The 13743-nt window shown below is 51.4% G+C and overlaps 2 protein-coding genes across 4 annotated transcripts in view; one reads left to right on the top strand and one right to left on the bottom strand.

The window, feature by feature from the left end:
• LOC108024696 (uncharacterized) overlaps positions 1-3905 on the top strand; it is a 60175-nt gene extending 56270 nt beyond the window's left edge. The window contains exons 8-10 of the mRNA XM_017094778.3: positions 4-455; positions 510-2935; positions 3000-3905. Of these exons, the coding sequence (XP_016950267.1) occupies positions 4-455; positions 510-2935; positions 3000-3713 (3592 nt within the window). The 3' untranslated portion in view covers positions 3714-3905. The remainder of the gene's footprint in view (positions 1-3; positions 456-509; positions 2936-2999) is intronic.
• A 124-nt stretch (positions 3906-4029) lies between these two features.
• Positions 4030-13736, bottom strand: LOC108024159 (uncharacterized). 3 transcript variants are annotated; one of them, XM_050889212.1, is made up of 6 exons: positions 13672-13736; positions 10372-11419; positions 7157-9925; positions 6976-7097; positions 5923-6911; positions 4030-5857 (listed from the first exon to the last, which is right to left on the bottom strand). In XM_050889212.1, the coding sequence occupies exons 2-6, from the start codon at positions 11218-11220 to the stop codon at positions 5079-5081; spliced, it is 5508 nt and encodes a 1835-aa protein (XP_050745169.1). In that variant the 5' UTR covers positions 11221-11419; positions 13672-13736; the 3' UTR covers positions 4030-5078. The 3 variants fall into 3 exon arrangements, with proteins under 3 accessions (XP_050745169.1, XP_016949464.1, XP_050745170.1); XM_017093975.3 differs by having other exon boundaries at positions 13134-13715; XM_050889213.1 differs by having other exon boundaries at positions 13654-13712.
• Between the last annotated feature and the right edge of the window lie 7 nt (positions 13737-13743).

The raw sequence follows: 13743 nt of genomic DNA, 5'->3' as shown, positions 1-13743 counted from the left end.
CAGCAATCCCGTTCACGTGATCGTGAAGAGAGCTCTGTCCCATGAGCTCCACGAGGTGGACCTTATCACCAGCAACTATAATACGGACATCTCCGTGCGCGATTCTTTTTTATACTCTGGCCTGGCGCGCTCCCGCTGCGGCCGAGCGCAAGCCATTGGCCATCAGTGGCTGCAGCCTGCTCCATCCATGCTGCGCCTGCCCAGGATGACGTTCCAGTTCGGGGACATATTGATGATCCAGATGCTGCATGTCGAGGACCCGCAGGAATTCTATGTTATGCGCCACGACTTCGAGGAGAAGCGTTGCTTACTGCAGTCCAGCCTCCAGGGATCCATGGATCGCATTAACATTAGCCAGCTGCAGAACATTTTTCTGGGTAGACTGCATCTCGGCTGCGTGCTGCAGTCGGATGGGCAGTGGAAACGCGCTAGCATCGAGCAGATTCTTCCCGATGGTGAGAGATTCCATAGCCTTTACTAAGTACTTTAATATTTCTCTCTCTCCTCAGGTTATGTTCTAGTGCGCCTGGTGGACGATGGCCCCAGCCAAAAGGTTTTCTGGGACCAACTGTTTGTGCTGCCCCAGAACTTCTGGGATCAAGAGTTCGCCATCAAGTGCTGCCTGGCGGATGTGGAGACCCGTGCGGAACTGGCCTACATGTGGACCTCAGAGGCGACGGCCTACTTCAAGCAGCTCACCTCAAATCCCAAGCTCCACATGGAGGTGATCCGTTCCACGGCGGATGTGGTATACGTGGCGTTAAACTTCACGCGTTCTGGTTTGGAGACTACAAGCGTGGGAGTCCAACTGGTTGCCCAGGGGTACTGCAGCTCGAGCGGGGAGAGCAGTAAGATGAATAACCCACCCGAAACCAAACGATCTGTGTGCCTCGACGCAGAAATCCGCCGGCTTATGGCACTTCAGAAGGGTCAGCCCGTGGAACTGGCTCCCTACCAGAAGGCCAATAAAACTGAGCGCAACAAGCGAGTGAATGTCATCATTCTCCACGTCCGGCAGCCCGATGAGTTTTATGTGACCCTGCCTCACTTTCAGCCAGCGATCGAGCATTTGCAAATGGCGGTGCAGAAGGCGGCTGCAGTAATGTATCAGGATACGATGCCCAGGACCGACTGGCAGGTGGGCGAGATGTGCTATGTAAGAGCCCAATCCAAGTCGGATTCACAGCTGCTATGGCATCGTGGAATAGTCACAAAGGTTATCCCTCCTGGTAGCAATTCCGAATCGGTCCGCTACCAAGTGCAGTTGAGGGATTTGGGTGAACTGGTCGAGAATGTGACCAGCACTAGCCTGACCATCATTGACGAAGCCAATATGCGCATCTCCAACAGCGCCAAGCGTTGTCGCCTACACGGAATTCAATCGGTCGGCGATGGCTGGTCTGAAGATGCCATTGAATTCTTTATGGATCAGCTGCAGGCCTACGATGAAATCTATGTTGCCGGCAACGGGCATACGGAGAACTCTTTGAGCGTGGTCCTCTGGGGCTCCCACACCCTAGTCAGTGGACCCTTTTCCCCGGCTCGAACTAAATATGTTAATATCAACAAGACCCTTTTGTTGGCCGGCATGGCACAGGAGGATCTCAATTCCGATCACGAGGAACAGCAGTCGATGCTGGAAAATACGAGCGCTCGCTCCACAGGAACCGCCAAATCCATCGACATTAACGCCTGGCAATCCTATATGGACAAAATTGATAAGATTGATAAAGCGAAGAACATTGATTCCTCAGAATCGCCAAGAGTAAAATCAGGCTTCAAGCATAATGAGGATATGCCTCCGCTGGAACTGCTTGAGGACTTGGGAAAAGCCAAGCATACGATTGGTCTGACATCCCCTCCTGCCGGTTGGACAACGCCACGTAAGTGCGAGAAGACCATCTTCACGGCGATCGCCACCAATGTGAATTACGAGTGCTGCATCTACTTGACTTTGGCCAACGACAAGCCCTTTCTGGACCACATGCGCAATCTGCTGGTCCGGAAGTACAAACCGCTAATGACTAAGCAGCAGGAGCGCTCCACATCGTACACGTACGAGGTAGGACAACCGGTGCTGGTCACCTATCACATGGACAACCTCATCTACCGCGGAATAGTGCAGCGTTTGCGAAACAATTACGATGAGTACACGGTGTACTATGTGGACTACGGCAACATGGAGCAGGTGAAGGCGGATGAGATGCTGCCATATGCCCCGTTCCCGGAACTGAACGCCATGTGCTTCCTCGTGGCGATACACGGAGTGCGATCGAAGCAGGGAAAATATTCGGTTAAGGAAATGGACACAGTCCACCAGACCTTGGTCATGAAGCTTAGTAGTGTGCGTATTGTGGACTCCAAGGGAATGGGTCACAAAAAAATACCCACATGCCAGATCAAGGTGGGCAACTTGGACATTGCCACCATGATGATAGAGAGCGGCATATCCCTTCCAACCGAAACGCCAAAAAGCAGCCAAAAGTCTACTTATATCCCCTCGGAAAAAGCACTCGAGGAGTTTAAGGTATTCGACGAACTGGAGAACTTGGCTTCCGTGGAATGTGTATTATCAGACGATGATGAGCCTAAGACCCAGCGTAAAGGAGGAACTATTTCGCCACCGCCTACCAAGAAAAAATACACGGTAAACAGTAAGGAAGTAGAGGCCTTCGAGTGCGATCAGGACTTCGATTGCCAGCAGGCGGCGGAGGAGATGTACCTCAACAATAGTTTATTCCTCCCCGACTTTGATAAATTCGCTGGCGAAGGTGCAGAGGAATCGGGACTGGATGGTTCGGAAGATGAGATGTCATCGAAATCCTCTGAAAGTAAAGAGATGGAGCTGGATGAGAAATCGGAAGACAGTCAGATGGAGCCGCTGAATTCATTGGCCGCAACTCAGTTGAAGCGCCGCATTGAACTGCGCCAAAAGGTAAAGACCTAAAGTTAGCTATGTAAATTTCCTATACTTATCCAAATATCTTTCTATTTTGCAGTCAATGAAAGATAATGTCAGCTTTTCGCCCATGGACACTTCAACAGTTCGATCTTACTACGATGCTAGTGGCAGCTTCAAGACCCTGAACCTGCCCAATGGGGTGAAGCAGTTCCAGTGCACCGTGGACAGCGTCCTTTCGGCCACGGAGCTGCAGATCGCTCCATGTCTCACGGAATTCACTAAGTACGACATCAGCCTGGTCCAGGAGACGAGCGCCTTGATCAAGGATGCGGAACCGCTGAAGAATCCCGGTTTGGGTGACTTGTGTCTGGCCCGCTACTCGAAGGACAAGCAGTGGTACCGGGCCATCATCAAGGAGATTCCTCAATTCTTTCCCACAAACACGCCCCAGGCTACCGTCTTCTACATCGATTTCCATGACACAGAGAAAGTTCCGTACAACCACCTGAAGGTAATGCCCAAGCAGTTGTTCATGTTCCCACTGCGCTCCTTCCGCGTCAAATTGCACGGCGTGAAGAAAAACAAGAACTTCGGAGACAAGTCGGTGCGCCAAGCCTTGCAGGCCTGCCTCTGCAAGTACCCATTGGTTTATGCCCGGGTCCACTATCCCCTGAACTACCACTCCAACAAGATGGACCGCTCCGACAGAGAGTCCGATCTCATCGAGGTGGAGCTCTTCGAGAATAGACACAAAAAGAAGCTGGTGTACCAGTCCCTCTGTGAAAACTGGATGTTCCTGAAGAGAACCTAATGTGGCGACAAGCCAACCATAGTGTAAAAAATATTTTTATGCTCATTAATTATAATCATCAAGGACGACTGAAAAAGACTACATAACTGAATATGTACCAAAGTATTACTTTATATTTAAATTTCCTCATCGAGTGTTCATATGACCATTAAAATAATTTAATTTAATAAAAGGCCATTGTACACCAAGAAACCGATAAACGACTTTTGTTTATTAAGAGATCCAATAATAATTGACCCATCCGTTGGTTAGTAAATATTAGGAGACTGCACCGAAACCAGCACAAGTGCTCTGTCAATAAAATCAAAGCCAATAATTGTTTTGTAATTATCCATAAATTGAATTTATTTCCTCCATAGAATGGGATTCTTTCCATTAGTTCTCATTGAAATTTGTATTGTAAGTTGTAAATATTTTAAAATTGTTTTGTTTTCATTTGTTTGTTTTCGTTATTATGATGCATGTACGCATGTATTGTGAAATTTCATTTATACTTAATGTTGTGTTCACTTAATGCTAGAAATTTTAACTAATTGCTGCATAAAACCATTGAAACAATCCTTTAAAATAGCCTAGAGAAGTTGCAACTACTAAAAATCAAGAATATGCTACGTACATCGAAATTGTTTATCCAATATGACAGTTGTGTTCGCTTACGTTCGATTGCTGGCAGAGAGTCGTCTCTTTAATTAGAAAAATACAAATTATATAACAAGTTGTTAGATGGGTGTTCGTTTTCGTTTGCGTATTCTGTGTATGTGTCCTTCGCTTAGAATGTGCTCAAGTTTTGGAAAAAACTCGAAAGTTTTCAAGACCAATTTCGGCTAACTTAAATTAACTAGTTTGCTTCCCTATGCATAGTGGGTAGATAAATGAATAAACTTAATGCGAGAACTAGGCTACAGAAATGAAAAGTATCGCGGCATGCGGTAATTAATCGATGTATATTGCACTGAACTAGGCATGCCATTTCACTAAAGTGGGTTTAAAACTAAAACCTAAACGGGATTAAAGCGGTTGACGCGATTTGCGATTCGAATCGGGAGGAAGAGAACGGGGGAACACTTTCACATTTAGCTACGTTCTTAAACCACATCCAAAATGTATGATTAGTAAAATGTAATTATTGTGATAATTGTTTTTCCTGTTTGCTTATTCAACAAGAGTTGGCAATCGCATATGTAAACTAAATATATAGTTCGATAAGTAATACTAATTTGTTGTTTTCTTTTGTTTTGTTTTTTGTTGTTTTAACCACAGACACACACAGTACACACAGAGAAGAGTCATGAACAACTACCTAGGTAATGATTATATTAAACTTTAGTTCTTTCGATTACGCAGCCCCTTAAGAGCGAAGCCCCCTTAGGCCTCCACGGTGAAGGGGTCGCGCGAATGGTGGATCTTCAGATGCTTGTTATGGTTGGTCTTCGTGGTGGAGCTCTTGCCGCAGATGGTGCAGGTGAACGGCCGCTCGCCGGTGTGCATGCGCCGGTGCTCGATCAGATAGTAGTGCCGATGGAAGGACTTGTCGCACTGGTCGCAGGTGAACTTTTTGGTGCCGTGATGCTCGCGCCGGTGCCGCATGTAGTTGTACTTGCGGATGAACTTGCAGCCGCAGTACTCGCACGTGTACGGCTTGATCTGCTTATGCGCGTTGATGTGGTTCTTGAAGTCCAGCTCGCGCACAAACGCCTTGGGGCAGTACTCGCACTTGAATGGCTTGGCCGTCCGGTTGGCGTGCACCCACGAGTGGATTTTGAGATTCCATTTGGTGGAGAAGCTCTTGCTGCAAATGGCGCAGTCGTACTGCGGCTCCGTCGAGTGCGTCGCCATGTGCGCCTTGATGGACGTCTTGGCGAAGATCTGCTTGCACATGGGGCACTCCATCGGCTCGGCGTAGTCGAACTTGTCGGAGTGCGCCAGCCGGATGTGGCGGCGCAGCGAGTTGGCATGCACGAACCGATCGCAGCAGTACGGACAGCACTTGGGCTTCAGGTCGTGCGTCTCCTTGTGCCACAGGAAGCGCGCCTTCGAGGGCAGCACCTCGCCGCAGTGGCACACGTACTCCTTTTTGCGCACCATCATCTTGGTGTGCCGCTTGCGGTGTTGCGTCAGATTCGAGTAGCGCTTGAATTTTTTGCCTGTCGAGGGTATAGGTTTAAGTTAATGCTCCTAAAACAATTCGGTATTATGCTGCTATACTCACCGCATATCTTGCACTTGAGAGGCGTTTGGCCCGTGTGCATCCGCATGTGCTCCACGAGGGCGCTGCGCACCACGAACTTCTTGTCGCAGACGTAGCAGCCGAACTCCTTCCAGCCCAAGTGACGCTTCAGGTGCAATGAGAAGTTCTTCCAGCGGTAGAACTTCTTGCCGCAGGTGAAGCACTCGGCCGGATGCTCGGTGAGATGGGCGTCGTAGAGCTTCACGGACGGGAAGTCTGTGCGGCAGACGTAGCACAGAAAGATGGACTTCTCCATGGCCTTCTGCTCCAGCTCGCTGAGGTTGTTGCGCTCCTGGCCGAGCTTGGACTCATTGTAGGCGATAAGCATGCGGTAGAGAGCGGCCAATTTGGCAGCCGGCGTTGTCATGGCCAGCGTCGGCAGCGTGGGCTTCTCATCCAACTGGCTGGGTGGCTTAAAGTCGCCATCCACTTCGCCGTCGCCATCGCCACCGATGCCCAGCAGCTCGGAGTCCTTGACATCCGCCAGCAGGTCGGAATGGGCGTGCATATGCTCGTGCAGATCCTGCTTCTCCTGGCACTGCTCCTGTTTTATCTTGACAATGCCATCCTTGGAGTCCTCTTGTAGAGCCTCGCCAGCCTGCAGGATCATCTGCTGTTGCGGCGGCAGCATCGAGGCGCTGACCTGCGGCTGGGTGCAGATGAGCCGACGGTTCTGACGCACATAGTTGTGCTCGCCAATCATGTGCGCATTGCGCTCCTTGAGCTTCTCGAAGATCGCCTCGCAGTGGGGACACTTGTAGAGCTTGCGGCGCTGCGGCTTCCGTTGCGCCAGAGCAGCCGCCTCCGCTGCCGCCTCTGCGGCAGCCCGCGATGTCGAAGCTATTGGTGGACCCGCCAGCAAAGCCGATGACGTGGAAGCGGAGGAGGTGGCCGCAGCTGGGATGCCATCCGTTAGTTGACTCTTTCTCGAGCTAGATGAAGCCTCGTCATCAACCGCATTAAAATCGAATCTGTACGTGATTCAAAAATTTATGAAATGAATAGTTGAATATGTCTTTAGCTTTAAAGACTTACCGCTTTTGCTCCCTCTGCTGGGCGCTGAGATCCTGGGCCGGGTAGTAATCCTGTCGCCAGTCGGGATTGTAGCCTCCGGAAAACTGGTTCCTGAAATACCGCTGCGAAATTTCACCATAAACCTGAAAGACATAATATTTAAGAAACAACTTGCGACAAAATCCACTAAGATACAACTTACCGACTCACTCCAGGAGTTCTCGATGTCGCAGTTGCTCTCCTGCTCGGAGATTTCGCCCTTGGCGGGCATCTTCTCATCGGTGCGGATGTTCAGGCCACCAACCAAGCTGCTCTCAGTGCCAGCGCCGGCGAACGAAGACGACGTGGTGGACGCGGAGGCCGAAGGAAGGTTGCTACTGCTGCTCAGCTGCTCCCGCTTGCAGGCATCCAGGTCCAGATACTTGGCATCCTCGTCCAGGGCAACGCTGCAGCAATCGACGGCCGCCAGAGCTGCATTGAAATTGGTGGGCTGGTGGCTGACCACATCCTGGCTCTGATTGGAGGGCGTGGCTGTTCCCGATTCCACGCCGCCCGGGTTCTGCGGATCGTGCTCCGGCTCCTGCTGGTACCATGAGTGCAGCGACTGCGTCTTGGCCACCCGGAATGTTGCATTCATCGAGTCGTGATCCAGGGAGTTACTGGACGACGATGCCAACGTGGCCGCATTGGTGGCATCGCTGACGCCGTGCTGCTGGTGGTGGTGCTGCTGCTGATGGAGCTGCTGCCTGGAGAAGGGATTGAAGTAGGTGGCCGTCGTGGCCGTGGTCGTGGTCTGGTGATACAGAAAGTTAAAGTCCGGCGGCTGCAGCGTGGCCTGCACCTGGGCCGCTGAGGAGGTGTAGGAAGACGACGAGGATATCACAATCTCATCCACTTCCATGTTGTTGTCCGGCAGGATGTACTCATCGCCCGGCTTGGCCGGTGCCTTGGAACAGCCACTACTGCTGCTGGCGAAGACGGATCCCGCCGAGGGGAAGCCACCGGTACTGGCGTTCACCACGAACGTGGTGCTCGAAGCGGCCAGCGGTGGCGGCTGCTTCGAGTTGGCAAATTCCAACAGCACCCGCGCATCGTCATCGTTCACCGCCGAGTGGTGGTGCAACAGTTTGCGACTGGTGGTGGTCAGATGCTTCTCCAGAATGCTGCTGCTGCTGGTACTACTGCTGCTGGGCGCCGGAGCCTCCAGGGTCTCACTCTTCACCTGCACCAGATCTCTTGATATGGATGGGTTGCTGCTGGAGGAAGATGGGGTGTCAGTCTTTTTCGTTGTCGTCGCCGTCGCTGTCGCTGGTGCTGTTGCTTTTGGTTTGATGACTAATTTCTTGGGTCCGCGCTGCTGGGCGGGAGTGGAGAAGCGCTGCGGCAGCAGGGTGGTGGTGGGCTCCACCTCGACCTTCAGGGTCGGCGGCGGCTGGGTGAGATCCTCGGGAGGCACGCCAGCAGCCGTCGCAGACGTCGTCGTCGCGGCAGCCGTGCTTGCCATACGAATGACGCTGGTGGTGCCGTGCTCCAAGCTCGGCTTCTGCTCCAGTTCATTAGCAGCCGCTGCTGCCGCTGCCCCTCCCGCACTGTCATAGTCATCCAAAGGTTCCTCCTTCTCCACCTTAACCAGTGGTATGGGAGCCACAGCGGCGAAGGGACGACCTGCGCCAATGCGACTCGAGGCTACGATGTTGCCCATCAGATCAAGATACTCATTCATGTTGAGCGGCACATCGCTGAGCACGGTGATTCGATTCTTCTTGGACTTGGTGGTTGCGGTGGAGTTTGAATTGGAGGCGGAGTTGGAAGCGGAATTGGAATGATTATCCGCCAGGTTGGAGGAGGAGGCGTAAGCACCAGCCGTGCTCGTTGAAGGGGCGGTGCACAGTGGGGGCGGCAGAGGTGCTGCCGCATTTGGCTGCTCCTGCTTACGCTCCCTCTCCAGCTCACTCTCGCATCCGCTGCTCAGGCTCATGAACTCCTCGTCGTCCGAGACCCGCTTGGAGCTCCGCTTGGGCTTCGTCTTGCGAGCCTTTTTCGTTGTCTTGCCCACATTGCGGCTGTGGCTGTTCTCGTCCCGCTCATCGTCGCCGTCCTCCTCCTCCGGCGGATCATCGTGGTCGTCCTCCTCCTCCTCGTCCTCTTCGTCCTCATCGTCATCGTGTATGTGCAGGACACTCGGCGGGGATTGGTAAATGCGCTCGATGACGGAGAACTCCCCGTCCTCCTTCTCCACACACTCCACAATATGCTTGGGCGTCTCCTGGACAATGAAGTCGCCATTCTCGCGCTCCAAGTAGTGGGCCACCGGAGACTCCGCATACCGGAGCACTGATGAAGAGGCGGTTGACGAGGCTGGCGAGGCACAGGCCGCCGCCGCCGCAGCGTTCAGCAGGGCTCCAAAGGGAGAATTAGTCTGACGATTCGCGCGGATTCCAGATGCCGAGGTGGAGGGCGTGCTGGAGGAACTGCAGCTACTGCTGACACCCGATCCGTAACTCTGCAAGCTCGGCGGCTGCTGATGATGCTGCTGCAACCTGGCGGAGGACGATGCGGCCATCTGGGGGCTCTGCTGCTGGTGCTGCTGCTGCGGCTGCTGGTAGGGATGCTGATGAAGCTGGCCCTGATTCTGCTGATGCTGCACCAAGCTGTGGACCTGCGCCTGCTGCTGCTGCTGTGCCGGCGGCGGTGGTGGGGGATTCAGGAATACTTCCGTATGCGGCTTACTGGGCTGCTTGCCACCACCAGCGGAGGCGAGTGTGGCTGCAGCCGGTGCAGTTGTCGGTGGTGCCAGGGCTAGGTTGTGCTGCATGGCCACGTTTTGAGGCTGTGGCTGCTGCTTGTTTTGGTTGTGCTGAGATCGTATTTGACTGATGGCGGCTCCGTAGGCGGGAGGTGGTTTCTGGTGCGACTGCTGCGTTTGCGACGGAGCGACCGTCGGATGTTGATGCTGCTGCTGCGTAAATAGCTGAAGGAAAACAGGAAGAAACCATTTTAAATCAGTTTGCAAACAGTTTTGGAGCTACTAAATTATAAAATATATTAATTAGCTTGTAATTATCAATTAAATAAAGTCCCACCTTTTAAAATAAATGTACAGAAACATTTAACGTTAATTTCTTGAACAAAATTTGGATTACTCCCTACATTTAAGTGTGGGTTTGACATGCGTAGAAAAATCGTTCTTTCTTCATGGGAATCAATAATACATTTTATAATTAGTTGAACTATAAGTAAACCAATGCAGAGAAGTTATAGTTTTTAAAAAAGGATAGTTGATTCCAATCATCCAATCAGGCGTGTAAAAATTCATGTAAAAGGTAAAAAAATGTGTTCAGAAAGACCTGATCCTGAACCTTAAACTATGATTCGGATAACAAAAAAGGAGAAAATATGTCTTCTTTTCCAACTCACCTGCAGCGGCGGAGGTGGGGGCAAAGCTGTGGCATAGCTGAACTTCAGGGCAGGCTGCTGCTGATGCTGGTGCTGTTGTTGCTGCGGCGGCTGCTGCTGATGTGTGAAGTGGGCCTGCTGCTGATGGCTGGCGAGGAAGTGCTGCTGGGGCATCTGTGGTATCACCAGATTGGCCGGCGAGGCGGTGACACCACGGCCAAAGCCCGTGGTCTGCGGCTGTTGCTGCTGCTGCTGCTGCTGGTTGAAGCGATAGTCCGGAGTGACCTGCGAGGGCTGGTACAAATTGGACATGCTGCTCGTGGTGGGATGTGCGGGTGTATTGGCTCGCGCCTCAGTCGTGGGCGGTGCGCATTTCAGTGCTTTCATCGGTGGATTGCTCGGTTTGTTGCTGTTGCTGCTGCTGCTGCTGCTTGCGGAGGAGGAGGAGGTGGTGGGTGGGGAGCTGGCCGTGGATGAGGCGGCTCCGCTGGAGCAGGCTGCCGCGAGGGAGGAGGAGAGCGGTGGCGGTGCTGGCGGCACCACGGACGCTGCTGCCGAAGCTACTGCTGATATGGTATTGGCCACAACTGGTTTGACATCTGCGCCGGGCGGCGGTGATAAGTCGGCTGGTTTCTCATCAACCGCACTGCTGGCGTCGCCACCACTCGATCCACCTCCTCCACTGCCTCCTGCCAGCATGGCGGCAGCCAGAACACTGCCCATGCTGTTGCCGCCGCTCCCGACGATCGTCATCTGCACCAGCGCCTTGATCACCTGTTCCTTGGGATGGGTCTCCAAGTGATCGGAGAGATTCATGCCCGCATGCAGGTACAAGGTGCACACGGGGCACTGGACACTGTTGTCGACCATGTTGAAGGCTTTGGATTCTATCTATCTGTGGCTCCTGGCTACTCTGGATCCGGCTCCTGCTCCTGCTCACTGGCTGCTCCTGTTTCTAGGTTTCTAGTGCGACGGATGGCTGGCTTGGCTGCCCCTCAGAGTCATAAAACAACGTGTTCCCTTGGCTTGGCGTCCATCTTGCTCAATCCTCTGATTCCACGCGGGTGAGCTGAAATAGAGAGAAGAAGGAATGTCAGAACTTTGGTGCCAGAACGCCACAAGTCTGGGTGCCAGGCCCTGGGCTCAATCCGCGCTCCGATATCAGTCGCCTTCGGTAAGACGACACTCGATACGCCAAGAATGCGGCGTCCGGCGATCCAACGGATCGGCTATCCGCGGAATGCGTGCAGCGTAATCTCAACAAACGTGGCTTTATCCAACCCAACTCCCCGACTTTATGGGGAGAGGGAGGTTTTGGGATAAGAACCTGACTAAACGATAGAAGAACCTCAGACCATAGGATAAATTTAGCTCTTACTAAGGAAAAACTACAAAATAAATAGTTTACTTGTAGAGGCTGGGTTTTTTTTGGTTATAAATCACCATCAAGTCGATAAAAGCAAGTGGGGGAAACAAATTTTTTAAAGTTTCCTGTTCTGGTTCTATTTTCAGTTCTTAAACTTTACTAAAAATAATTTCTTTGGAAACATCTAAGGCCACTCGTTTTTTGAATATTTAAAGTATTTTATCAGAGGAAGTTTTGTACCTAACTTCAAGCGTAATTCTTTTTTGGAATTTTTTTTTTTTTTTAATATTTAGGAAAACAAAAACTAAGCATGTATCTTAGATGATCCTATTCACTCAAAGCATTTATAATACAATTCCTGTTCTCTTAAATAAAGATTGACAGATCGTAGTGTAAAATTTATAACCCTTCAGGACTAAGAGGATTTCATAAAAGAGATACCCCAAACTCCTTTCGTCAACAGACCAAAATCGATTGTACTGATTTCACCTAACCGTGGTCATATTCAGGGTTAAGATATCAGCCGTATCCCCAGAATATCGAGACTTAAGGCTGCTGAGATACAAGATACAAGGACGTGCTTGGAAGCGAAGAGAGGCCATTAACTTCCAGGTGCGGGCCCCGAGCAGTGGAAGTGGCCGATTGGAATGCCGGCCGCAGCTGTGTGAGACAACTTCTGGAGCAGCTTTTTCGCTCGGGGAGTCGGGAGTCGCAGGATGAAACGGAATCAGAATCGGAAAAGAGGCAACGACCCAGCCCGCTGACGAGTTATTGGCCGTTCCTCTGCCTTTACTTTTTCCCTCTGCCGCCTGCCTTTGCGTTGACTTTTGCCTTTATTTATAGTCCGTGGAGAAGACCAATTTTGACAGGGCTTTTTTGTGGGAATCGGGTACTTCTGCAAGGGTTGCTCTTTGTTTTGGGGGGCGAAGGACAATGCGAGGGCTGCACACATATCGCACAAACAGCGGCAAACAAATGTCTACGTCTGTTGCTATTGATTTTTCCTTCGCAAAGGTTACACACACCACGCACACACAACACCCACACACACACGCAAAGGCCGAAAAAGAGGAGCACAAAGTGCGTGGATGCACCGGGAGGAGTATTCCCGATTCCAGTTTGCAGCAGCAACAACAATCTCAGCGAACCTTTTTTCCAGTGTGCCTGCCCGAGGGTGCGTGTGTGTGCGTCAATGTCGCTGATCTTGCCACTTATTGTACCATGCTTTTTTGTTGTTGCTTATTATTCACATAATTACAGACACACGCAATTTAAAAATGCACATATTTCCGCTTTTGCTTGCCAGCTATTTTTCATTTGCCATCGATTTTGATTTCGATTTCGTTTACGTTTCGTCCATGGGGACTGGAATGAAATGACACTTCCAAAAAGAGAGGAGAGGACGCCAGCTAATTACCAGTATCGATCGAGGCAGAGCGTGAGTGAGAGACGGAGAGACAGCGAGAGAGAGAGAGAGCGAGCGGCTGAGTGGCCCCTATGCTGGGTATCGTATCCTTGGAATTGGAAATAGTGTGCGGTGCTGCACCTGCGGCCGCTGGAAGAACAGGAACAGGAGCTCCTGGCCCTAACTCGGCTTTCTCGCCTCTTTCTTCTTTTCTCGTTCAATGACACAGAAATCTTTCCTCTCGTCTTCTGCTTTGTGCGCTCCTTCTTTCCAATATACAAGCGAGCTTTTTATATGTGCGAGTGCGACTGCGAGGCCATCGCTGCGTTTATCTCCCTCTGTCTGTGTGTGCGAGTGTGTGTGTGTGCTGAAGTGCGTGTGGCTACACACAAAGTAAAATTTTCAAGCACGTTTTTCATGCACTTTGGGCCGTTTTTTCACCACTGCCGCGCCGAAAACGTATAAACGCCACATTCATCTGCACTTTGGTGCACAATTCGAGCAATTAGCTGCACTTTTCACTGCGAAATACCGTTTAAATCGTTTTCACCTTGCGACAAGAAAAATTACAACACCAGGCGTTGGAGTGCTGCAAAACGTATGCGGGCTGCTGGCATTTACC

Source organism: Drosophila biarmipes, chromosome 3R (assembly GCF_025231255.1).
Source record: "Drosophila biarmipes strain raj3 chromosome 3R, RU_DBia_V1.1, whole genome shotgun sequence".
Lineage (NCBI taxonomy): Eukaryota > Metazoa > Arthropoda > Insecta > Diptera > Drosophilidae > Drosophila > Drosophila biarmipes.
Note: the sequence above shows the minus strand (reverse complement) of the source record. Positions and strands in the feature narration are given on the sequence as shown.